Source organism: Balaenoptera borealis, assembly GCF_965194805.1.
Source record: "Balaenoptera borealis genome assembly, chromosome: 14".
Classification (NCBI taxonomy): Eukaryota; Metazoa; Chordata; class Mammalia; order Artiodactyla; family Balaenopteridae; genus Balaenoptera; species Balaenoptera borealis.
In genome coordinates this window covers 51,264,879-51,288,878 of record NC_138875.1, presented here as the reverse complement: position 1 = coordinate 51,288,878, position 24,000 = coordinate 51,264,879, and the positions used below count along the sequence as shown (strand labels likewise).

At 43.1% G+C, this 24,000-nt stretch overlaps 1 protein-coding gene across 8 annotated transcripts in view; it reads left to right on the top strand.

Moving 5' to 3' along the window:
- LAMA3 (laminin subunit alpha 3) overlaps window positions 1-24,000 on the top strand; it is a 241,691-nt gene that overhangs the window by 160,408 nt on the left and 57,283 nt on the right. For 7 of the 8 annotated variants that reach the window (XR_014234427.1, XR_014234428.1, XM_082355461.1 and 4 more), the window contains 8 exons: window positions 294-377; window positions 2,768-2,998; window positions 6,980-7,093; window positions 10,638-10,747; window positions 13,187-13,267; window positions 19,728-19,834; window positions 22,701-22,751; window positions 23,664-23,815. Coding sequence is in view for 6 of the 8 variants with exons in the window: in XM_082355461.1 (XP_082211587.1) it covers window positions 294-377; window positions 2,768-2,998; window positions 6,980-7,093; window positions 10,638-10,747; window positions 13,187-13,267; window positions 19,728-19,834; window positions 22,701-22,751; window positions 23,664-23,815 (930 nt within the window). In the remaining 2 variants the exon portion in view is untranslated. Of the gene's footprint in view, window positions 1-293; window positions 378-2,767; window positions 2,999-4,034; window positions 4,398-6,979; window positions 7,094-10,637; window positions 10,748-13,186; window positions 13,268-19,727; window positions 19,835-22,700; window positions 22,752-23,663; window positions 23,816-24,000 lie in introns of those variants that run through there. The other variant, XM_082355465.1, reaches the window with a different exon arrangement.

The window sequence follows — 24,000 nt, the reverse complement described above, 5'->3', positions numbered from 1 at the left end:
CATTGACTACAAAGCATCATTTAAAAAAAAAAAAAACTGTTTCCATCTTTTTAAGCCACTTTCAGTCAAGAGAATTTTCCTGGTTTCCTATTTGTGAAAATGAACCGTGTTAGGGCTTATTATTCCATTTCCACGTTACTACTCCTTTTGCCAGTCGGTTCATTTTGCAGCTACTTTTTTAGAATCAGGCGTCTCACGTAATGCAGAGCCATAGACATTTGTTCCTAGATCAATCATAAACCTCAAAATATCCCAACCAAGCCACTAACACATTCATGTGTTTCTTTAAACAGGGTCAGCACATGTCTGTCATCTATGAGGAGCCAAATCACCCCCGGCCAGACCGGCTGCATCATGGGCGAGTGCAGGTGGTAGAGGTAATGGAAAAGCAAACATGAAATTCTTCTTGATGAGCCTTTTAGTCCCACGATTTAGTCCTTTCAAAGAGTTGTTTTTTTGACTTATTTTATGAATTTAAAATATTAACTATATTTATATAAATATAATTTAGATATCTAAGTTAAAAATATAAATTATATAAAATATACAGGGCTCCATCCTCACAGGGCTTTGTTGCACCATCTTTATGGCACTTACCGCTGTCTCTCCTGTTTTACACCTAAGTATCCTTGTTTTGTAAACTCTTGTGAGTCTGTAAATGCTATGATGTAGCTCCCTGTCTTCCTCAGGCCTCCCTCAGTGCCTGAGACCTGGTGACTGTCCAACAAATGCTTGGGGTGAATAAAAAGAAAAGTCACAAAAACATCCAACACCAAAAGAAGTAAGAATAGTATAGCTAAATAAAGGAAAGCTCATCAAATTATAAAGCATCATATTAAACCTACATGGTTACAATTATTCCTTTAGAGTGCTCCAATTATATTATTAAATAAGTCCAGTGAGGATTAGTAAATATATCTTCAAGGTGATACTTTTTCAAGTACCTTGAACTCCCAGACACATTGTAACATTTCTGTACTGGTCCACCCAGTACAATGGAATACTATTTGGCAATAAATGGAACAAAGTATCGATACTTTCCACAATGTGGATGAACCTCAAAAACATTATACTGGGGGAAAGAAGCAAGACACAAAAGCCCATCTATTATGGGATTCTGTTTATATGAGAGAGGTGATGCCAGCAAAAATGGTGAAGAACCTGTTTTTCCTCCATAAAAGCAATGCGGCAGAAATGGTCAAAATCAACTATTTTAGAACTCTGACAATTAACCAAAGGCTTGTGGAATCTGAAAAGCATTTATTCAAGAAAAGTGGCTGAATCTTTTTCCAGTAAATGCACACTACTACATGATCTGCAGTTGGTTGAATTTGCGAATTTGTAACCACAGGTATGGAGAGCCAACTGTGAAGTTATACGCAGAATTTTGACTGCTCATAAGGTTGGCGCCCGCATTATTCAAGGGTCAACTCTATGTTCAAAAGAACTGAAAACAGGATTTTGAAGATATTTGCACACCCATGTTCATTGCAGCACTATTCGCGATAGCCAAAAGGTAGAAGCAACTGAAATGTCTATTGACAGGTAAATGGATGAAGAAAATGTGGCATGTACATACACTGGAATATAATCCAGCCTTCAAAATGAAGAAAATCCTGTCACATGCTAGAACATGAATGAAACTTGAGGACAGTACACTAAGTGAAATAAGCAAGTCACAAAAAGACAAATACTGTGTGATTCCACTTGTATGAGGTATTTAAAGTACTCAGATTCAGGGCTTCCCTGGTGGTGCAGTGGTTAAGAATCTGCCTGCCAATGCAGGGGACACGGGTTAAAGCCCTGGTCTGGGAAGATCCCACATGCCGTGGAGCAACTAAGCCTGTGCGCCACAACTACTGAGCCTTCGCTCTAGAGCGTGTGAGCCACAACTACTGAAGCCCGCGCGCCTAGAGCCCGTGCTCTGCACCAAGAGAAGCCACCCAATGAGAAGCCTGTGCAACGGAATGAAGAGTAGCCCCCGCTCACCGCAACTAGAGAAAGCCCGCGCGCAGCAACAGAGACCCAACACAGCCAAAAATAAAAATAAATAAATTTATATTTTAAAAAAAGTACTCAGATTCATAGAAACACAAAGGAGAATGGTGGTTGCCAGGGGCTGCGGGAGGAGGAAATGGGAGTTATTGCTTAATAGGTGCAGAGTTTCAGTTTTGCAAGATGATAAACTTCTAAAGATCTGTTGCACAATGATGTAAATATAATTAACACTCTTGTACCCTACTGTTAAAAATGGTTAAGATGGTAAATTTTATGTTACATGTTATTTACCATCATAAAAATAAAATAATATGAATGTGTGTGTGCAAGAAAAGATTGTACTATCACAATTATGAACATTTAATGAATGATCTGAGCTGTGTGACTTATTCAGTTTCCATGTCTCTCTCCTGTATCTTTCTCACTCTTACTGCTTGCACAAATAAAAGTGCATTTTACGATAAGCCTAACACTGGGAAATCTGATTTCATTTTATTGCTCCTTATTTCCTGCCTTCATTTCTAACCCCTTCCTCGTGGCCTTCTCCCTTCTTGGAAATAACCCAGGACATGTGACTTCTGAATATAAATCCACTGTGTCTACTTACCTATCTTATTTTAGCATTTTTCCTGTTGCATTTTATTTTATTTATTTTTCCCCTGATGCATTTTAAATGGCTTTATTGGATTCCTTCTGGCTGGCTGTCTCTGATAGGCCCTGGGAGTGAGCTTACCACAGGGAGACCTTGCCTCTCTGCTTTCACATGTAGGGAAACTTCAGACACGCCAGCAGTGGTGCCCCCGTGTCTCGGGAAGAGCTGATGATGGTGCTGTCTAGACTGGAAGGTGTGCACCTCCGGGGCCTCTACTTCACCGAGACACAGCGACTCAGCCTGAGCGGGGTGGGGCTGGAGGAGGCCTCGGAAACAGGAAGTGGACGTCGAGCACAGAACGTAGAGATGTGTGCCTGCCCCCCTGACTACACAGGTGACTCATGTCAGGTAGGAAATGCTCCTAAACCATAAAATCCCCCCAGGGTCTCCTGTGGCTGGTGTTCCTGTCTGCTGTCCAGCACTGCTGGACGATTTGGGGCCCTCTGACCATTGAACAAATTTCTGCTGGGCTCTAGCTTCTATCTTACCTGGACCACTTGCAGGTACTAAATATGAAAAAGAAATCACAAATGTCTCAAAATCCATTGGAAAGCCACAGAAGCTCAGTGGATCCTGGGGGTTGCAGAAATCTGGACTTTCTGGGAAGCAGGAAGGACCCCGCCCATGGGCATCCCAGTATGTGGGCCACTGCTTTCCCAGTAGCTGACCCAGGGTTCTCATGCCTTTCTCTAATCCAGAGCCTCCCTCCACCACCTGCCCCCAACAGTTATAGCCCACTGAATATCCTGATTATTCAAAGGAAATTGCAGTCCAAGTTTCCAGCTCACAGCAGATCTTCATTTGAGGCCCAGTCAACCTGACTGTCCTCAAGTGATTAAAAGGTGCCGCAAAATGAAACCATTTCATGTCTCAAACTGCAAATATGTTCTCTTCCTGAAGAGGGAAAAAAACCACAGTGGCTAGCACAATTAACAGGAAATAGCAAGCACTGTCATTCTGAGAATTCCAGACATGCCTCGGATGTTGATTTAGCGACATCCTTCACTTTCCATCCTGACCCCTGGATTGCAGAAAACCCCAAGGTGATCTGCACGTCAGTTTCTTTTTTAACCTGCAAATACAATATATTTGCAGGTTAAAATATAATATACCCACCGTGGTTTTCTCAGGACTCCTGCCATGTAACTTTTAGACCACAGGTGCTTCTGTTCTTCTTCCCCCTGCCTTCTCCCTCTTTTCTAGCCCGATTAAAAGAAATTCAGAGCCCAAGGGAAAGAGAGGGACCTCTGGATTACCACCCTCCTGCCAGGGCGTGTCCTTGGCGCATGACTCAGCCTGTGATTTACAGCGGCCTGTGCTGTCTGGGGGGTGAGGTGGGTAGAAGGTGATACCTGCCCCACCTGGCAGGAATTACGGAGCGGCGCGCTTCCCCACGGGACTGTTATGTGCGCTCTCTCACAGGCTGACTCATGGGTGAAGTTTACAGGTGGGGCCTCCTGCCGCAGACAGCCTGCCTTACCTGAGTCAGCCGGGCCTGGGCACTGAGCCGGAAGGGCAGGTATAAGAGGAAGAGGCAGAGATCTGCGTGCAGCCAGCAGGACACCCAGAGACCAGGATGCCCCCGGCAGTGAGGGGGTCCATCCGGAGCACGGGATGGCTGTGGATCTTTGGGGCAGCCCTGGGGCAGTGTCTGGGATACAATTCACAGCAGCAAAGGGTAGTGCTTCCTCAGCTTCCCGGTCAAAGCCAACGGCAAGCAAGTTATGTGGAGTTTAAACCCAGCCAGGTAACGTCCCTTTTACATTTTGGTTTGGGATGGGGAAGGGTTCCCAGCTCCGTGACATTTTAAGTTAGGGTGATGAGTGAGGAGTGGTGGGCTGGAGGAAGGACTGATGGCTCCCCATCCCGTTGACAGGCAGTGTTTATTACGGTGCCTGACAGATTGCTCTCCTGAGCTGTTAACCACAAATCCTATAAACATCAGCCCACCTGGAAGTGCTGAGACAGCTAGCTAGAGTTTGAATGCCTGTGGGATGTTAATATCTATGAAATTTTGTGCCCTTTTGAGAGTAACACAAGCCTCAGGACAAAAGAGTCTGTTGCCTATAGACTTCCGAATTCTGCTTGGGAGAGAAATTACCCACAAAGTTAACCATGAGAATCAATGAAATCCCTTTTTAAGAAAGTGATGAGATCAATTTTCTATAATACCTAACAGACGTGCTTCAATTTGCCAGACATCAGACATTCATAACTTCTGCTTTCACTGTCTTTAAACTTCTGGCTGGTACATGTATATTCACAGAGAAATAGATCCTATGGCTGCTGAAGTAGCCCTGGAAACTTGATAGAGACATAATTTCATCATTTGTACTACAAAAGTTTATTGGAAAAGTTATCCTGAAAAATTATCACTTAAGAAAACGATTAGTTGCAAAGCCTCTTTACTGAAATAATATATTAGGATACATTCATTTTCACTTAGAATAAGTCTTCAGTACAATCTAATTAGTTGAACGGCATTTTATGTTAAATCTGGAGTTTGTTTGCCTTATAGAGGTGAGAAAATGGTTATATTTCAGTAACTGACAAATGTTCTGAGAGTCACAGGATGCATAACTCTTGCAGAGTACTTTTCTGTTTCTAATTAAGAGCAAATTAAGATGGGTGATTTACTTTAGCCAGGATAGACCATCCTACCCACCAAAGCATATTTAATTAAGGCTTTTACTGGACATGTTGTCATAATCAAACCAGATATATTTATTTATTTGGATAATTTGTTCTTTACCAAATTGGATTATTTTATAAGCGTGTAATGTGATATATGGTGATAATTATAAGGCACTTGTCACTTGTTAGTAGAGATTGTAGATACGATCACACCACCACTGGCTGAATTTCATTCAAATGTATCTCTCAGTCGTGCTTTCAGCTCAAGAACATTCCTTTCATATTTGGATTCTCCTTTAGACAAGCCTATTCATAGAACACATAAAGTAATCTAAGTTTTTGCAATGCATTCTTTTGCCTAAACATGGTTCTTAATAGCTGAAGAGAAAATTATATTGTAAATGATAGTATTGTTATTGTGTACGATTTGGAATCATTGTGTCATTTTTGGAAGGAGCTTCTAGCCACAACTGGAATATTCCACTCTAGGAAAGATGTGAGCTTCTTTCTCCCCCAGTGCATTGGCTTCTTCCTCTCCCCAACCTGGCCAGCTAGAGACCTTTAAGGCCATGGATGAATGAGAGCAGATTTCCCTTGACTATAACCTCAGAGTCTCATAGACGTACGTGCTGTTTAAAGAGATTAGATAAAAGATGATCTTTTATGTTGAAGTATTAATTTTTCCTGATGCTTTAAAAAAAAAGCTGTATAGGAGATCAATGAAAGAAACTAGAGATAACATCTGACTTTAATCAGTGCACATTTGGCTCTGCCAAAATAAAGAAAATGCCTATCATTCTCTTTAAAGACAGAAATCTAAATAATTTTTAATGGCTGGTATAATAATACTTGCTTTTTTTTCTATTGGGGACATTCTTCACTAGAATCTTTTAAAAAAAATATCAGTTCGTCAAAAGAAAACCGTAATTCTTTTCATCCACATGAAAAATAATCACGTGCGTTACACTGGAAAGAGACAATTAGTGGAGATAGAATTAATCGAAGCAGTACTGAACAAGAGGAGACCGCACTCAGGAGACTTCCTCAGGCTGGGTCTTGGTGTTCAATCGGAACCAAACATCCCTGCCGAGTTCTGTACTAGGATGCAAGCTGGTTGCTTTCCCTGGGGTTCCCTGTAGCCCACAGACCAGTGAGTGGCAGTGAAAGGGTCCCACCGGTTCTGCCATTGCTGTATAGATCCCAGTGAAAACCCCATCTTTCCTCCTCCTCCCATACTGCTCCCCACCAGCCCAAACCCACACTTGGAGAGGGACTGGCTACCCAAAGAGAACTTGAACTTGAAGGGATTTGCTCAGAGGTCCTCCCCCCGAAGGACTGAGGTCCTGATCCTCTGCTTTTTCAGCACTCCACCCCCCACTGGCCCTCAAAACCATTGGTGGGAGGAGGAGAGGTACCCTACTTCCATACTCCCCCCCCCCACCCCTCCCCCCGCTCTGATTTCCCCACCACACGTCTCCAGCGCGGGCACCAACACACACGCCTACCATGGTGTGAAAACAACAGAGAAGCTGACCAAAAAAGCAAGTGGACCTGGCTCACATTTGAAAGTAGAAATCCACATACCAGCTAAAGGAGCGAAGATAGAAAGGTGAATCCTTGACAGTCAGAATGGTCACCTGCTTTGGATGATAATTTCTTTCTCTGTATTGACTGAATGCTCTGTTTGAAAAATAGGGTTGTAGCCCCGGATACTATCGGGATAACAAAGGCTTATATACTGGACGGTGTGTTCCCTGCAATTGCAACGGACATTCAAATCGCTGCCAGGATGGCTCGGGAATATGCATTGTGAGTAAATTGATGCTCTGACGCTACCAGCAGACAATCTATGTCTCCCCATCCCCCTCTACTAGGCCCTGAGATATCAAATGTCGCATCTCCTACCAAACCCTAAATACAGGTTGCCGTGTGAACGCAGGGGTCTCCAAGTAACCAAGCTGAATTATTTCCCACTCACTTTTCCCTCCATTTTAACGTGTGCCGTCAGAGAACACCTGTCTGAGCAATTCAATTATACCTTAGATTCTAAATCTCTCTCATTAGATGATAGTAGTGGGTAGATCCTGGGCCTTAACTCTTGCCAGGGTATAATAAACCAGAGCTACTACTTTGGACCCCAGTTTTGTTGGGGTGACAGGAGGTCGCGAGAGGAGACCTCATGGCTGTCAGGTAGCTCCAGAAAGCAATGAGAGGAGGAGGAGATGGTAAGAAGGGCTGAGGGCACACACTCGCTCACCGCCACGGCTGCCGAGGCAGTGGGTTTATGGGGGAAGACAGGCGAGGGCAGTCCCATTGGTTTACGACTTAGCCACCGGAAAACTATCTTCTTTTGGAATATGTTAGAAAATTCTTGCACAGAAGATTAGATTCTCGGGAGATTTTTCTCATGCATCCTGACGCAGAACAGTTTTTGTTCTGCTGGCTTCCTCCCTGTCCTCAGAGGTCCTCTCCCTGGTGGCCAGGGCCTCCCCGATTAGAGGGAGGACGGACAGTTCCAAGGAAAGGAGAGCTCACCAGTGCCCCCAGGAAACCAGAGCCGCCGCTTCTGTTGTGCTGTTTGGAAATACATTCTCCTGACGCAGGTTTCCTCTGCATTGAGTAAGGCAACTAGAGTGTGTTTCAGCTCTTTGAGTTCCTAGACTATTTTATGCGCGTCCGGCATGTCCCGGGGAACTGCTTCCTCTGCAAGACGGGACAGGCCAGGACAGGAAATTGTTGTAAAGAGCCTGATGGAATATTCTGTAGGATCTTAACCGTATAAGTTCAAAAGGAATAAAAGATGTTGGGTGATGTTGTCTTCCAGCTCTTAGGTATCTCGTATAATAGTTTGTGTTTCATACTGTATGATGTGTGTAACCCAGGTAGACAATTTCATGAAAAATACTTATCTTGTCATTAAACCGTTGCTAGATGTCGAGTCCACTTTATCAAAACTGCCAAAGAAAAAAGGGAGTTTTCTCTGTGGTTCAGCCACCGGTGAAAAGATCACTCGTGAGAGTCATAATTCATGTTTTAATCAAACAACAAGATTTTCTTTCCCACTTTTCTTTGTAGCTCCGTCTACACTTGTCCCTAATGGCCATGTAGCCTCTAGAAACAATTCATTCAGGGAACGCTTCCTGAGTATTTGCTCTTTTGGAAGGGACTGAGCAAAGTGCTGGGGGTTAAAACCATCGGACATAATCCCTGGTCTCAGGAGGCTTGCTGTCTCGTGGGGAGATGTACCTGTGTGCACACATGCATGTATGCACCTGCACACACGTACACACACGTGTACAGGCACACAGGTGCCGCTCAATGGCAGGCAGTGAGTGCTGGCACTGCTCTCCGTCGTGGCCCTCGTGTGGGAGCTGAGGATGCAGCCCTCATCCTCAAAGAACAGAAACGAGGAAACCAAGCACCTTCCACTAGCAGATGGGACGATCTGCAGATTGGCCTCCGCCTCTCAAGGTCCAGAGTCAATTTTAAAATCTGGGACCTTCACACATGTGCAAATCTCCCTGTGGTTTCAAGAATAAGTTTTGATGTGTGAAAAGAAAGCAGCCCAATCCCTGGCCAGTAAAGCAGTGTGTGTCCAGTGGGGAGGGAGCTGGAGGTGGTGATGCATCCCGTGGGTGCTGTGGGCTGGAGGGAGCGCTGATGACGGGCTCCCTTCTCTCCACCAAGGCCCTGCCTCTCCCTCTTCTCCTGGCCTGCTTTCTCCCCACTTCCCCTGCCTTCTGTGCCCAGTCACCCCTCATCTTCCCCTCCGTTCCCAGTCCCTTCCCCTTTCTCTTCTCATCCTCTCTTCAGTTTTCCTCCTTTTTATTCCCTGTTGCTGGAGCCTGTCTCCCCCTGCCCCCAGGATGATTTATCTGCAACTCACAGCTGACCCGGGGCTCCCCTGAGGCTCACAGCCCGATGTCCACACTTCTCGGGCGGCCTCAGGGCCCCCTTGATCTGCGCTGCTGCCTCTCCCGCCGCATCCCGCCCCCTTGCACTTCACCCTGGGGAATACCAGCTGCTTCGCATTGCCCACACGCGCCGCTGTGCTCCTGCAGGACTGAGGTTCTGTGCACACTGATCCATGTGCCCAGGATGCCCTTCCCCGCTTCTCCACCCAGCTCATTCCTCTCCTTCTGTCCCCACGCAGGCATCATCCCCTCCCCTGAGGCGCCTCCTGCTCTTGTGACATGCTGCCACACCTTTGTCATCGTCTTTCCCACATTATATTGAAGATGTCTGTTCACAGGCTTCTGTCTACCCCTGAGTCAGGGTACTGATCCATCTTTGCATCCCTGGTACCTAGCATAGTTGGGCATCTAGTTCGTGCCCAGTAGATGTTTGGTGTCCCATGGAGTTCGAAGAGCACATGCTGTGGGAGTGGATATGGATTCATTCATTCATTCATTCACTCATTTACTTATTCACAGTAAAACAAGGAAACCTGATAGGCAGACGCCTCAAATTTGCAGGACTGATGAAGACAGATTCTGGGGCAGATACTTTCAACTGAGGTTGAGGGGCATTTCAGACATTCTTATGGGACTTTATCAAGCAACTCATGTTCTAACCCCCTTCTACACTCCTCTCCCTGTGCCCCCAATAAAGGACCAGAGTTCAGAGGGATTTTTCGTAGGATACAGGTGGCCTCACTGCAATTCTTGTTTCTCCACGTTCTTGTTTCCCCAGTGTTTTCAGCTCAGAACTAAGTAGAGACAGGACTAAAATAGCTCTCTCCAGGCAGTTCTTCTTTAAAATTGTCATTTGGAGTTATAAAAGAAAGGAAAGTAATGTGGAAAGGTAAACACTTAGTTCAAAAGAACAGATGTTTCTGAGAGAGTCGGGGCAGCCGAGCAAAGTAAAGGAAGCTGCCAGCACCCTCATCTGACGCCCCTGAGAGACTCCTCTGTGGATCCCACAAATCCTCCCAACAACCTTGGAAAGTGGGTATTATTTTAACTGTACATTTTAAGAAAATTAGAATTGTATGTAAATCACACACCAGTAATAATTGATTGATAAAAAAACACTGAGGCCCAGCGAGGTGAAGGGACTTGCCCAAGATCCCACAGCTACTAAATGTTAGAGTGGGATTTGAACCCAGCTGGTCTCACTTCATTTCATCCTGCCTCCCGATGGTAACACCAAATAGCTAACAGAAGGGCACTTCCTTTTTTTAGCACCAACAATCATTGGCTAGATAGGAGAAGCATGTGGTTAGCAAAACCAACATCACTCTGTAGTGTCAGCAGATTTGAGTTATAATTGTGTGAGTAATTAAGAAGACAATGATCTCAATAGCAGTAAAGGTAATAGGCTGTTATTAATTTTACTCTTTATCTGTCCCAAGAGCTGCCAGCATAACACTGCCGGGGAACACTGTGAGCGCTGCAAAGAGGGTTACTATGGGGACGCTGTCCACGGATCCTGTAGGGTCTGCCCGTGTCCTCATTCAAACAGGTACTGTGGAAGTTTGAAAATAATCTATAGAGAGAGGAGGTAGTTTGGTGGGTGCCTAGGACTGTGGAGGGGGTGGTGGGAGGGAAATGGGAAGTGACTGTTGAAGGGTATGAGGTTTCTTTTAGGAGTGATGAAAACGCTCAAAAATTGCAGTCATGCTTGTACAATTGTTTGAACATACTAAAAGCCATTGAATTGAACATTTGAGATGAGTGAATTTTATGGTATGTGAATGCTATCTTAATAAAACAGTTTTATTAAAAAAAGAATAAACAAGAAATGCAAACCAGAACCAAAACAAAAACAGACTTTCCAAGTTGTATGCTTCTGGGTTTTGCCTTTTCCTCTTTTCTTTTGCTGTTCATTCAGCCCCATCATGAGGCTGCCCTTCTCTGGATGCTGGGGAAACTGCCATAAAGAAGGTTGGCAAAGGCTCCGATCTCATGAGGCTTTACCTGGAGACTATGAGGAGAGGGGTGGGGGTAATCATCACACTCAGTAAATACGTGCACAAATCAATCTGAAGTATAATTTCAGATGGAGATAGGTTATGCCATTGATAAAAGGGTTATGTTATGGGTAGTGAGTAGATTCTTTACAGAGGGTGGTAGGAGGGCTTTCTGGAGTTGTTGGACGGGGACCAATGAACAATGAGATGGAGTAAGCCGTGGCATTATGATGAGGGTCCAAGGCAAGGAAAAAAAAAAAAAAAACAGACGAGAAAGCCCCTGTGATGATGGGTTTGTGGACAGTAAGAAAGCAAGAGTGGCTGGATGGCAGTGAGAGAGAGAGACGGCCAGGAGATGAGGTTGGCGGGGCAACCAGGATTCAGATCCTGTACCTTGCAGGCTAGAGTAAGGCCCTTGGATTTTATGGATTTTATCCTCAGTGTGATGGAAGCCACAGGACAGTCCTGAGCCGCAGAGAGATGTGATCTGCATCATCATCCAGGCTCCAGTAAGGCCCACAGACTCTGTGGGTAGAAAGGCAGCATTTTCCTTTCACGATAATCCAGGCTCTGCTTGGCCTTGGCACTTCGTCACAGTCTTGCTCATCATGACGTGTTTACTGTGGGTCCAAACAAAATATAACAGGTAACTAAGTGAAGCAAGATTTGGTTTGGAAATCAGAATGATGCTGATAAAGTATCAGTAGTGCCCAGGCTCTGGAACAGTTATGGACCACAAGGCTGATAGATAATTAGCTGAGTTAGCAGAGAAATTGGGCAAGTCAAAATTATCAGAGGTCACCTGCCCAATGTGGCTTCTCTGGAGATGCATATTTGAAATGTACATCCTGGTTTACTCTCTGTGTATTTGATACTCGTTAAACCTGCCCAGTCCTGTGGCTTTATTTGTAAAGGGATCTATCACTTGACAGTTGCCCAGGCTTGTTTGAACAGAAGCTAGAGAGAATAAAAAGCAGCAAGATTTTCACGGGGTGAAATTTTGGGGGGAAAGCTGTTCATCTTTAGTTGCAAAGCATATTATCATCAAGGTCAGCTTCTAGCTTCTGTGCAGTTTAAGTAACATTCAGTTCCTAAGATTTATCAGTAAAACCCTATTTTTTCTAATTCTCCTTCTGGCGATATTAATACTGCTGACAAATTTCTAACTGTCCCTTTAGAGGTGTAACTGTATCTAATTGGCCAAGAGAAGCCCCCCAAATAAGAATTCTTTTACCAGCCAAAGATAAATGGAGTTATTTCCCCTCAGATTTATGTCAGTGTAATGTTCAGTAGTCACAGACATTCCATAAGGAACAAGACTTTTTCATGGTCTCTTCGTTTAATTTTTTTTTTAAAGAAGCTTCTCAAAATACACCAGTTAAGAACTGAAAGGGAATTGAAATTCCAACAGCCTGATTGGAAAAGTGTGGAAATCCCCAACAGCTGTGCCCACAGAAATACCTGGGCATTGAGCATGCTCTGTGTTTTAGTCGCCTCTGAGGCTCTGAGGGCCTGGCCCACCTACCACTGTTTCTTCCCAGAAGGGATTGTGCCCAATATAAAAGAACTAGAATAAACAAGGAGAAAAAATTTTTTCTTTAAAGAATCAGAACTCTCTGTTCTTTTTTTTTCTGCCTAGACTTGTTTTATTCCTTCCTTGTTAATTCTGGAAAAATGCTGTCCTAATCATCTCTTCCAAAGTGTGTTACTTTACTCTGTCTTAAGGGAAGGAATGTATTTCTCCAAGCCAAAAATTGAAACCAAGTAAATGCCTTCAGTCCTTATTCAGCCAAATTTGCCTGATGTCAGCTGAAGGCATTCATCATTATCTCTACAAGTCTTGATGGGCAAAATTTTCTTCACACAAAAGGTAGCCAGACACTTGGTTTCCAATTTCACTTAAGGCAAGTCAGGTTCTTTGTGGCAAAAAATAATGAGCGTAAAGTCTATCAGCTTATGTTTTTACTGGGGCTTTTCTCTCTTTCTTCAAGTTTTGCCACCGGCTGTGTTGTGACTGGGGGAAAGGTGAAGTGCTCCTGCAAACCTGGATACACAGGAACACAATGCGAAAGGTGGGTGCCGCTCCTCCCCCACCCCTTCTCTCCTCCCCCGTCTTGCAGGTAGGGGTGGGCTCTTCCGGCAGGCTGCTGCAGGCACCCTGGCTGTAAGTGGGGCTCTGCTGGGTTGAGGCTCAGAGCTAGGGCTGGGGCTGCTGGTTTCATTGAGGCTGGAAAAAAGTCTCTTGGGAAAAATACAAGCCTGCTCACTTAGTAAATCATTAACTTCCTTCTCTTTCTTGTTTTGTACCTGTTTCAGCCATTTGAGAACAAGGTCCAATATGTCATAGTCCTATACGCTCCAGCAAACACCCGTCTATATACCTATATATACCCCTACATACCCCTACTCCCAGGCACACCCCTACATACCCCCCCCAACGTGTATCTATATACTCGTACCGCCATATAAACTCATCCCTACATACTCCTATCCCCACGTATACACATACCTACTTGCCTGTACACAAACGTACAACTCTGCATACTCCTACACACGCACACATATCAGCAGCCCTAGATATTCCTGCACACACACCCCTCTTAATGCCCACACGACATTATGAACACTTGCAGGACAGCCTGTGTCTCACTCATTTCTGAACCCCTAGTGCCTAGTGTGATACTATTCATATAATAGGTGTTTGTGAAACAAAAGAATACATGTTACAAAATGGAAAGTACATACTTGATCATAAAGGGCCACAGAGCCAAGCTTTAGTTTTTCCTGAACAGTATTTCATGATTAGCTACTATGCCCAGGGCACTGCCAAGTATAGTGAAGGCTGTAGAAGGTACTTGTCATCTAGAGGGGAAGAGAGCACACATATATCTGGAAAAGTAACAGTATAACAAATGAATCATATGGATAACATTTTAAAATTTAAAATAACTTTAATATAAGATCAATACATAATTATTATAGAAATGATGTAATACAGGTGAGCAAAGAACTAATATGTACCATACCCCTGCAACTGCCCTATGCTCATGCCTGCCCACCTACAGTGCTTGTTGTATGTTCTTACAGATCAGTTCTACATGCATAGACTGTTTCTTAAAAGAAAAAGGTAGATTCCTATTTTGCTTTCTGTTTTGTTTTCTCATCTAATAGTATGTTAGTAGTATATTTCCGTATTAATAAGTGTTCATTGATAACATCATGTCAGGACCAGGAAGTTCCACTGAAGTTCCATAATCCCCCACTACTGGCCTTTGAAATAGTTTTACTGTCTTCCATTCAAAGCAGCACTAAAAGTGAATCCTTTTAGCTAAATATTTGTGTACATAAATCCTCAAGATGTAATTATAGAAGCGATCCCTTGGGCCAAAGCCTAGGGACATTTTTCAGGCTTTTGATACATTTTGCAAAATTACCCTCCAGAAAGATTGTATCTGTTTACCATCCTACTAGCAGCAAGAGAGCAACTGCCTGCCTCCAGTGGATACTAAGACTGTTCACTTTTTAAAAATATTGCCAGTTTGATAGGGAAACATTGTATGTCATTTTATTTTACATTTTTTGGTAATAATTAGATTGGATTTTTTCATGTGCTTATTGACCATTTATAAATCTTTTTTTTGAATTGATTTCCAGGTCTTCTACCCATTTTTTTCTAGTGGAATGTTCTTTTATTTTTTTGTTGATTTGTACAAATCTTTTAGAGGAAACTAATGCTTCATACTATATATTGCAAATATACTTCTCAGTTTTGTTTTTCATTTGTGTATTTTTTGGTTTTGTTTTGTCAATTCTAGATCTGCAATAGTTAAGTTTTATTATATTTGTACCTACTCTTTTATTCTTTAGGGTTTCAGCCATTAGTGTCATGCTTAGAGAGGTTATTTAAATGTTTATGCATATTTTGTTTTAGTACTTTTCTGGTTTTATTTCTTACATTCAAATCTTGATGTTGGTGAAAATTTGGAACCTCAACTTTTTTGTGGTATTGCATCTCACAGGGCAGATAGATTTAGGGTCTACATGTCAGGCAAAAATTGACCGGAGCTGGAATAACCTTGAGTATCCCAGTGTCCCATGTCTCAGTAATACAGGGGCCATGTTGCATGAAATGCACATGTCATTTGGTTACACCCAGAACCACGCTCTGTAGGGTGAAACAGCCACTCTAGGAGAGGCACAGGGAAACTAGACCAGCTGGGGGAATAGCAGGTTCACATCTCTCATGTCACGCTCACTGCAGGACGTGTGCTCACCGAGTGATGGGGACAGTCACTCCAGCTGTTCTTCCCTTACACTCATGCTCTCACCCTCTCATCCCTCTTTGGCTAAGTACCTTTAGTTGAATTCACTAAAGCTAAATGTGTACAGAATTTCTTTTTTTTAATTAGGGTTTGATTTCAGATTTTATTTTATATTTTAGTTTTTATTTATTTTTTTGGCTGTGTTGAATCTTTGTTGCCGCGCGCAGGCTTTTTCTAGTTATGGTGAGCGCGGAGCGCGGGCTTCTCATTGTGATGACTTCTCTTGTTGCAGAGCATGGGCTCTAGGTGGCTCAGTAGTTGTGGCTCACGGGCTCTAGAGCACAGGCTCAGTAGTTGTGGCGCACGGGCTTAGTTGCTCCACGGCATGTGGGATCTTCCCGGACCAGGGCTTGAACCCCTGTCCCCTGCATTGGCAGGCGGATTCTTAACCACTGCGCCACCAGGGAAGTCCTGTAAATGTGTACGAAATTTCTATACGAACTTGGATTTGTTTTGTACATTTTATTTGGTTCTTGTGCCATTATCACTTCTGTATCATTTCTGAAACTATAAAATGACTTTGACTATTTGGTTAAGCAAGGCTCCCCTCGTAACCCTTATTTAAATTTTTTCCTGGACCATTCTGGCATATTATTTTTCTGGATAACTTTAGAAGAATTTTACTTAAAAATAAAAAACAAAAACAAAATTAATTCAACTGGATTTCATAGTAAGGGAGGGCTACTCTAGACTGGGTTATCTGAAACATTTTATGGACAAGGTGGGACTTAGGTAGGTCAAAGGGATGAATAGAACCCAGTGGAGCTGGGAGGTGGAGGGGGAAGGCAGCTCAGGTCAGGGAAGTAATGCAAGAAAGTCCAAGGGCCTAGAGTGTACCTGCCATGGGTGGAAGGAGGCAGTGCCTTGTTATGGGCATCAGCTGAGGGTCTGGACACTATCCTATGGTAAAAAGGAGCAATTCAAAGTTCTTCTATTTTTCATTTCTGCAGGAGGAACATTGCCCACACTTGCCTCACATCTATTATTCATTCTTTCCTTCAATGAAAAATGGATGGAGATCCTAGTATATGCCTGGCCCTGTGCTAAGCATTAGAAACACATCAGCAACCAGAGCACAGACTCTGCCCTCAAGGGGTTTCCAGTCTAGTGGTGGACAGAGGTACAAATAAGCTGTTAGAATAGAGAGAGAACATAACCAGGCTAAATCAGGCTGCAGCAGGAGGGGCGTCAACCAGCCCTGACGGGTGAGGGATGGAAGGGGCAGCTACACTGAGACAGCAAGGACAGCTGGGGTGGGGAATGGGCTTGGGAGGGTCTTCCAGGCTCCGTGATCTAAAAGCTATGCGACTCCCACCTGGGAGAGGCTTCCTAATTTAATCCTCCTTATGGTTCTGCACAAACAGTGAAGTGGAAAACAGCACCAGGCTGGAGGAGACATCCATTTGACAGGCAGCTGATTTGAAAAGGGAAATTCTTAACTAACAGTTTTCTCTGCTTAGGTGTGTTAAGTTTGATGTCTCAGGAAAGCAAGCTATTGTTTTTTTTCCTAAAACTTTTCCACAGCTTAATGCCATTTTAATGTCAAATTTTGTCATTTCTTAACACTTATTGAGCATCCACTCTGTGCCAGGCTGCCAGGCGTCATCTGGCACAAGTGGTTAACTATGCAATGATAAATACAAGCACAGAGTAAGGTGAAAAGTAAGCATATATGCAGGAGCTAGCTGGGCAAAGGTGGGGAGGGAATAGGAAAGGCTTCCCTCCTCAGCCCGTGCTCTGGGACACATTTCTCCCTTGGCCACTCAGAGCCACAGATGACAGACGTGCTGTCTGCTCTTTATTTGCTGTACCAATGTCATCTATGAAATCAGGAAGTTTTAGTTTAGTCCATTGTGTTTAGCACTACCATAAAATGTGAATAAAAGAACCAGTTATTTCTCATAATCGGTAACCAATGCTTTGCAAGATTAAGGAAGAAGCAGAATCAAACTTCCTGAATATTTATGTAACTTTAAATTAGGTATTTTGTAACTATGTATCTTTTACATAGAAAGTTTAGATATAGGTGAGACATCTAAAGAAAAAGTATTTTAAACCGAGATCTTTTGCGTAGCGTGGTTTGTTAGGCAGAATATGGGGCCGGTCACTTCAAATAAAGCCCTATTATTAGGACAACCTGCTTAGTAGACTTGGATAAGCCACCTCAGCTTAGTTACCTTCTTGATAATTAGGGAATACATGTGTTTTCTGCTTCCTATCCATTTTCCGAAATGTAGAATTCCAAATGACACCAATTATACATACGTACATATATATGAATATTTCATCATGTCTTAAAGTAGCAGTAGCTACCTTTTACTGAAAGTCTACTATGTGCAGGCATTGTACTAGATTCTTTACTATATTATCTTTTATCTTATATCCATCCACCAAAATAGGTATTGTTAGTACAATTTTTCATTCATTCATTCAGCATATACTTATATCTGACACCTAATATGGGTCCAGGCATTATCCCAGGTGCTAAGGATGCATCAGTGAGCAAAACAGCCCCCCCCCCAAAAATCCACATCCTCATGGAGCTTAACATTTTCATAAGAGGAATAGATGAAGAAATGGAAGCTTGAGGGGTCAAGATAACAGCCCAAGATTACATGGACTGTGGTGGAGATGGAGATCTAGCCAGATCTTCCTGATTCAAAACCCGTGTCCTGACTTCCCCGGTGGTCCAGTTGGTAAGACTCTGCGCTCCTAGTGCAGGGGGCCCGGGTTCGATCCCCGGTCGGGGAACTAGATCCCACATGCCAGCCACAACTAAGAAATCCGCAACCCTGCGTGCTGCAACTAAGAGCCGGTGCAGCCAAAATAAATAAATAAATATTAAAAAAAAAAAAAAAGTATCTCCCATTCACTTTGTTATACAGCAGAAACTAACACACCATTGTAAAGCAATTATACTCCAATAAAGATGTTAAAAAAAAACCCCAAAAAACAAAACAAAACAAAAAATCCGTGTCCTTTGCACTATATCACCAGTTTATCCATTGGTAAAGCATATTTAAATTGCCTCAAAATTCTTTGATGAAAAGCTTAAATTTGAGAAAGTCAAATGCCATATTTCCTTGATTCTATCAATTCCATTGATGATAAAACACCACACACACATCAATTTAATGACAATATGTGGGGGATAGAGTGGGAGTGGAATTTTGCTAATGAACAGAAATATTTTAGTTTACATCCCAGTTCCAGAAACATTAACATGTGTTTGTGTTATTTTTTTTTAAATTTATTTATTTATTTATTTATTTATTTATGGCTGCGTTGGGTCTTCGTTGCTGAGCGTGGGCTTTCTCTAGTTGCGGCGAGCGGGCTTCTCATTGCGGTGGCTTCTCTTGTTGCGGAGCATGGGCTCTAGGCCTGCAGGCTTCGGTAGTTGTGGCACACGGACTTAGCTGCTCTGTGGCATGTGGGATCTTCCCGGACCAGGGCTCGAACCTGTGTCCCCTGCACTGGCAGGCAGATTCTTAACCACTGCGCCACCAGGGAAGCCCTGTGTTATTTTTTGAAGAAAACAGAAACTCACAATCAAGGAAATATGATCTTTTACCTTATAAATAAGGAACTGAATTCTCATTACTAAATCATCTAGAATAATAAAGGCTCAGGCCAAGGTGGCAGTTGTAACTGCTCAGTTGTTTAAGCCCCTTATGTACATCACTGTAGCAATTAGAGCAAATAAATGTGAATTATGCAGACTTGAAATATGCAATAGGAAATATTAATAAAATCCCCCTTTATGCAAAATATTGAAATTATATGAATTTTACTTTAATTTTTTTCTTTGAGGAAATTAGGCATAAATTAAGCAGTGTGTATTTGTGTGATATCTTCAGGAACACAACTCTTGCGTAAAATTCACCCACCCCTGATTTCCGTATTGGTCAAACCACTGGCTCCTGTATGCATTTTGTTCACCTGCCATTTGGCTGTTGGGATGATTGAGGACCTTGTCATCTGGGGTGTCAAGGAGGAAGGGAGCAACCTCTGCCTGCCTCCCCCTCCTCACCATTCTCATTCAAGTCATAAATGGTTCTGTACTGAGACACATTCACTCTTGCAAATCTATGTCAGCCCTTCCTCTCATAGGGTTACAATATCCCAAACAGGGAGCTAGAAGTTGAGAAATTGGGTGGAATAAATGATGAGCCCTTTGGGTGTTTCCCCTCTTTTTCTGTATTCTGTGTAGGTGTGCACCAGGATATTTTGGAAATCCCCAGAAATTTGGAGGCAGCTGCCAACCATGCAGCTGTAACAGCAACGGCCATTTGGGCAGTTGTGACCCCCTGACGGGAGGTAAGATCGACTCACACCTCTGTTAACCTACCTTTATCAAACTGGTATAAAATAGCTGGCAAAGAAGCCAAGCAAGCATTTTCAGCAAACACACACACAATTCCAGCTAACAAGTTGTCCCCTTGTTTTGACAAAGTTGGGAATGCTTAGGTAGTATTCACAGGTTTGGTGAATAACTTACTTCAAGTAGGTTTTTTTTTAAGGTAAATTGTTTTTAAAACTTCACTAATTATAGCCAAAATAATTTCAGACCCTATTTTGGTGATTTTTGCTGAGATCTCCCTTTGACATTATAAGGTAATCATTTCATCAGCTTCCTTCGTGTATGTATCTGAAGAAGTCAGAGTGCTCTTTCTCTTAAAGCAATAACTGTTCTAGGATGTGGGTGCATAATTGAGATGGATTTTACATACCAAGGAAAAAACATTAACTGGGAGTTAGTATAGGTTCATTAGGAAAAAAAAGAAGTTGGAAAAACAGGAAGACTCTCCACGTCCTTCTTTGATGGAGAATATTAATGTGGTTTATCAGGAAAATGCCATTGATATAGTGCAATGCCAAATCCTTAGATAAAGTCTCTCATCTTATAGACAAGATGAAGAACTAAACCCTGGATGTGTGGATTAGATCCATTCAAGTGACTGTTCCCAAAGGAATGCAGAGTAAATGGAGCCTTATCGGTCTAGAACGAGGTGTCTGTTGTCACGTTTGGGGCTTCATCTGGGCTCCGTCTTGTTCAACATCGTTGACTTGAATGGAAGTATAGAAGGCCTGCCCACCCAGTTATCAGGTGACACAAAGTTGGAGGAGCTAGCAAATGCCTCCTATGACACATTTAGAATAAAATAGGGCCTCAACAGCCTGGAATGAGGAGCCACTTCTAACCAGACAAAATTATGTTGCGGTAAGCATGCAGTCGGTCCTATAGTTGAATGGAAAAAAAAAAAAGTTTGTGATAAATGAGACGTGGCTAAGGTTTCAGTCAGCAGTGAGTTCAATATGAATCAAGAGGGTAACGTGGCCCCTTAGACGCCTTGTACTATCTCCACTGAGTTCTAGTGTGCAAAACCAGGTGGCCTGCCATTGTTCCCTGGTCCGCTGCCCATGCAAGTCCCCACGAGGGGCCCGTGTCTTTACAAGGCAATAGACAAGCTACAAGTTTGTTCAGAAAGAAGGTGAGGCTGTGAAGGGACTTGGAGCTCTGTGACATGAGGAAGGACTGACAGACCAGGACGGTGGAAAGGAGACTTGGAAAGGACGGATCTGAAAGGCACATGTGTGGGAGAAGGGTGGGTCTTGTTCTGTGTGGCTTAAGGTATGGAGAACTGACATCCAGGAGTGGAAGCTAGAGGGAGATCTATTTTAAATCATTCTGAAGAAGAAGTGTCAAATGCTTAAAGATGAGAAGGACTGGTTTAAAAGGAGGTGAGTTCTACTGTCACTGGAGGTGTTCAGGAGAAGTTTCGACATCAGACACATCGTACTCGTGAGATGAATGCCTTTTCTAATAACAAAAGTAACCAACCTAAAATGAGGATGGGAACTATTTGTTCTAGAAATGGAAGGAAATGCTCACATGTGAGACACGTTTGTTCCTGTGAGCTTTTTCCCCTCTTTTTCATTCTTTCTTTCAATTAATAACGTACAGATTCCTTGGTGGTCAAAACTCAAACTTGTTGAGAAAATTGCACTGATAAATCAATCCTCCTCATAAGCCAAGTCCCCCGTATATTGTGTTTGCAGGAGTTTGTGAAGGAAATAAAACCATGTTTCCTGCCTGTAAGGCATTTACGGTTTAATTGAGGAAATAAAAGTGACACAGCTATATGTACATATAAGAGTGAGTAAAAGATTTTTTGAAAAGGACGAGTAAGAGAAACCTATGATTACATATAATAAAATGTCTACAAATATACTGTGAAGAGACACTTATTGTCTTTGAGTGGTAGGATCAAGGATAATGTTTTATCTCATTTTGCTGATTTTCCCAAATTTTCCATAGTGAACTTATATATTTTTTTACAATTAAAAATCAATGTGGTTCAAAACGTATGTGTATACACACAAGGTGTGACTGCTGAGAACACACCTGAAAGCCTCCATGTAGCATGTCTAGGAAAGTTTCAAGCTTAGAGTTTTCCTTTAATAAAGTCAGATGATTTTTCACAGGAAAATGAGAGGGCATTTCAGCGTAAGAATGCATGGTATGGGGAAAGGAGTAGAAGTGGGAGGAGTAAAGAATGTCCAGGGATGACCATTAGGCTTTCCTGTCTATAGCTGAGAACCTCATTATTCAGCATATGTGAGCGGTAGGTGGTGGAGTCGGCCCACTAACTTTGTGTGCATATCTCACTTACAGCATCTGTCACACTGTTGTGAAATGTGCCTGTCTCCCCCATAGGACCATTAAACTACAGGACAGCAGAGACTTTTGCCTTGCTATCTTTGTATTCCCGCCCCTAGCACAGGGCCATGGCACACTGGGAACGCTCAAAGGTGCTCAGTGTTTACTGACTGTTCTTGAATGATATTAGAAGAGACATCAGGAGTTGTATAGGAGGCTATCAAATGAGGACAACACTAATGATTAAGAGTTTTCATTTCATAAGAATGGCATGACCCTTTGTAGAGAAGAAACTGAATATATAATCAGAGAGGCCACAAGAGAAGTTCCTGTAGCAAGATTGCTGGGAGATGAGACAGCTCCCCAAGCAATGGCACTGAGGAGGGAGGGAAAAGGGAAGAGCCGGCAATGCTGTGTGGTCGGGTGACTGAACACAAAACTAGCTCTCCCGAAAGCCAAGTTAAAAAGCACATGAAGAGTAAGTTTAATAACGCTGTCTTCTCTGGTTACTCCTCATTTCAGACTGCATAAACCAAGAACCCAAAGATGGTGGCCCTGGAGAAGAATGTGACGGTGAGAAGAGAAAGGGCCCCCTCTTTTCCAAGTTGTGGGGTTCAGCTTAAGATCCGTGAGCCCTACACTGGGACATGCAGTTTCGAGTCTGGGAAAGCAGTGGTGGGAGGTGGCGGAAGGAGGGCTACTTAGGGTCACATCCAGCCTCTGTCAGCTAAAATCTGTATGACCTCGTGCAAATGACCTTACTTCTTCAAGCCTCGGTTTCATCGTTTGTCAAATGGTAAAACTGAGGTTGGTAATAACTATACCAACCTCATATAGCTGTTGGAAAAATGCTTATAAATCCCTTATCATGATTCTTGGTAAATAGCAAGCACTCAATAAATAAAAACTATTTATTACTCTTTTCCCACATACAAAATAAGCAACAAGTTGAATAGATTCACCATTTCTTTTTTTGCCCAGTTTTATTGAGATATAATTGACATGCAACATTGTATTAAAGTATATAACATAATGATTTGATATATGTATATGTTGTGAAATGATCACCACAATGAACTTAGTTAACTTCCGTCACCTCACACAGTTACAAATTTTCTGTCTTGCATTAAGAGTTTTTAAGATCTACTCTTCTAGCAACTTTCAAATATGTAATACAGTGTCGTTAACTATAGTCTCTGTGCTGTACGTTACATCCCAAGACCTTACTTATCGTATAACTGGAAGTTTGTACCTTTTGACCGCCCTCACCCTTTTTCCCCATTCCACCATTTCTTTGTCAAATGCCCCCTGTCTAGAGATCTCCCTTTTTCAGAATCTGCATCTTTCCCGGAGAAGTCCAGGATTGTGATTTTTGCCTGCGATGGGCTATGTGTGTATTAACTGGGCGGCACAGCCCTGGGGCTCTGTTTGCATTCCTGTGGCTCCAGCCCACAGCACATGTGCCTTTGATTGTGGCCCCCACAGATTGTGACAGCTGTGTGATGACACTCTTGAACGACCTGGCCACCATGGAGGACGAGCTCCACCTGGTCAAGTCTCAGCTGCAGGGCCTGAGTGCCAGCGTGGGGACCCTGGAGCAGATGAGGCACTTGGAGACCCAGACCAAGGACCTGAGGGTAAGTACCCTGTGGGTCCAGCATGATGCCTGGCCCAGAGCAGATACTTGGTGAAGAGAAATGCTGCGTGAACGAATACTCCTCACGTGAGAAAGGGGGGAACTTGACTCCACTTAAGGCTCAGGGGGGCTGTCCTCCTTCCTCTGATATGAAGATTAGATTTTTACTGGTGAAAAGTACCAGTG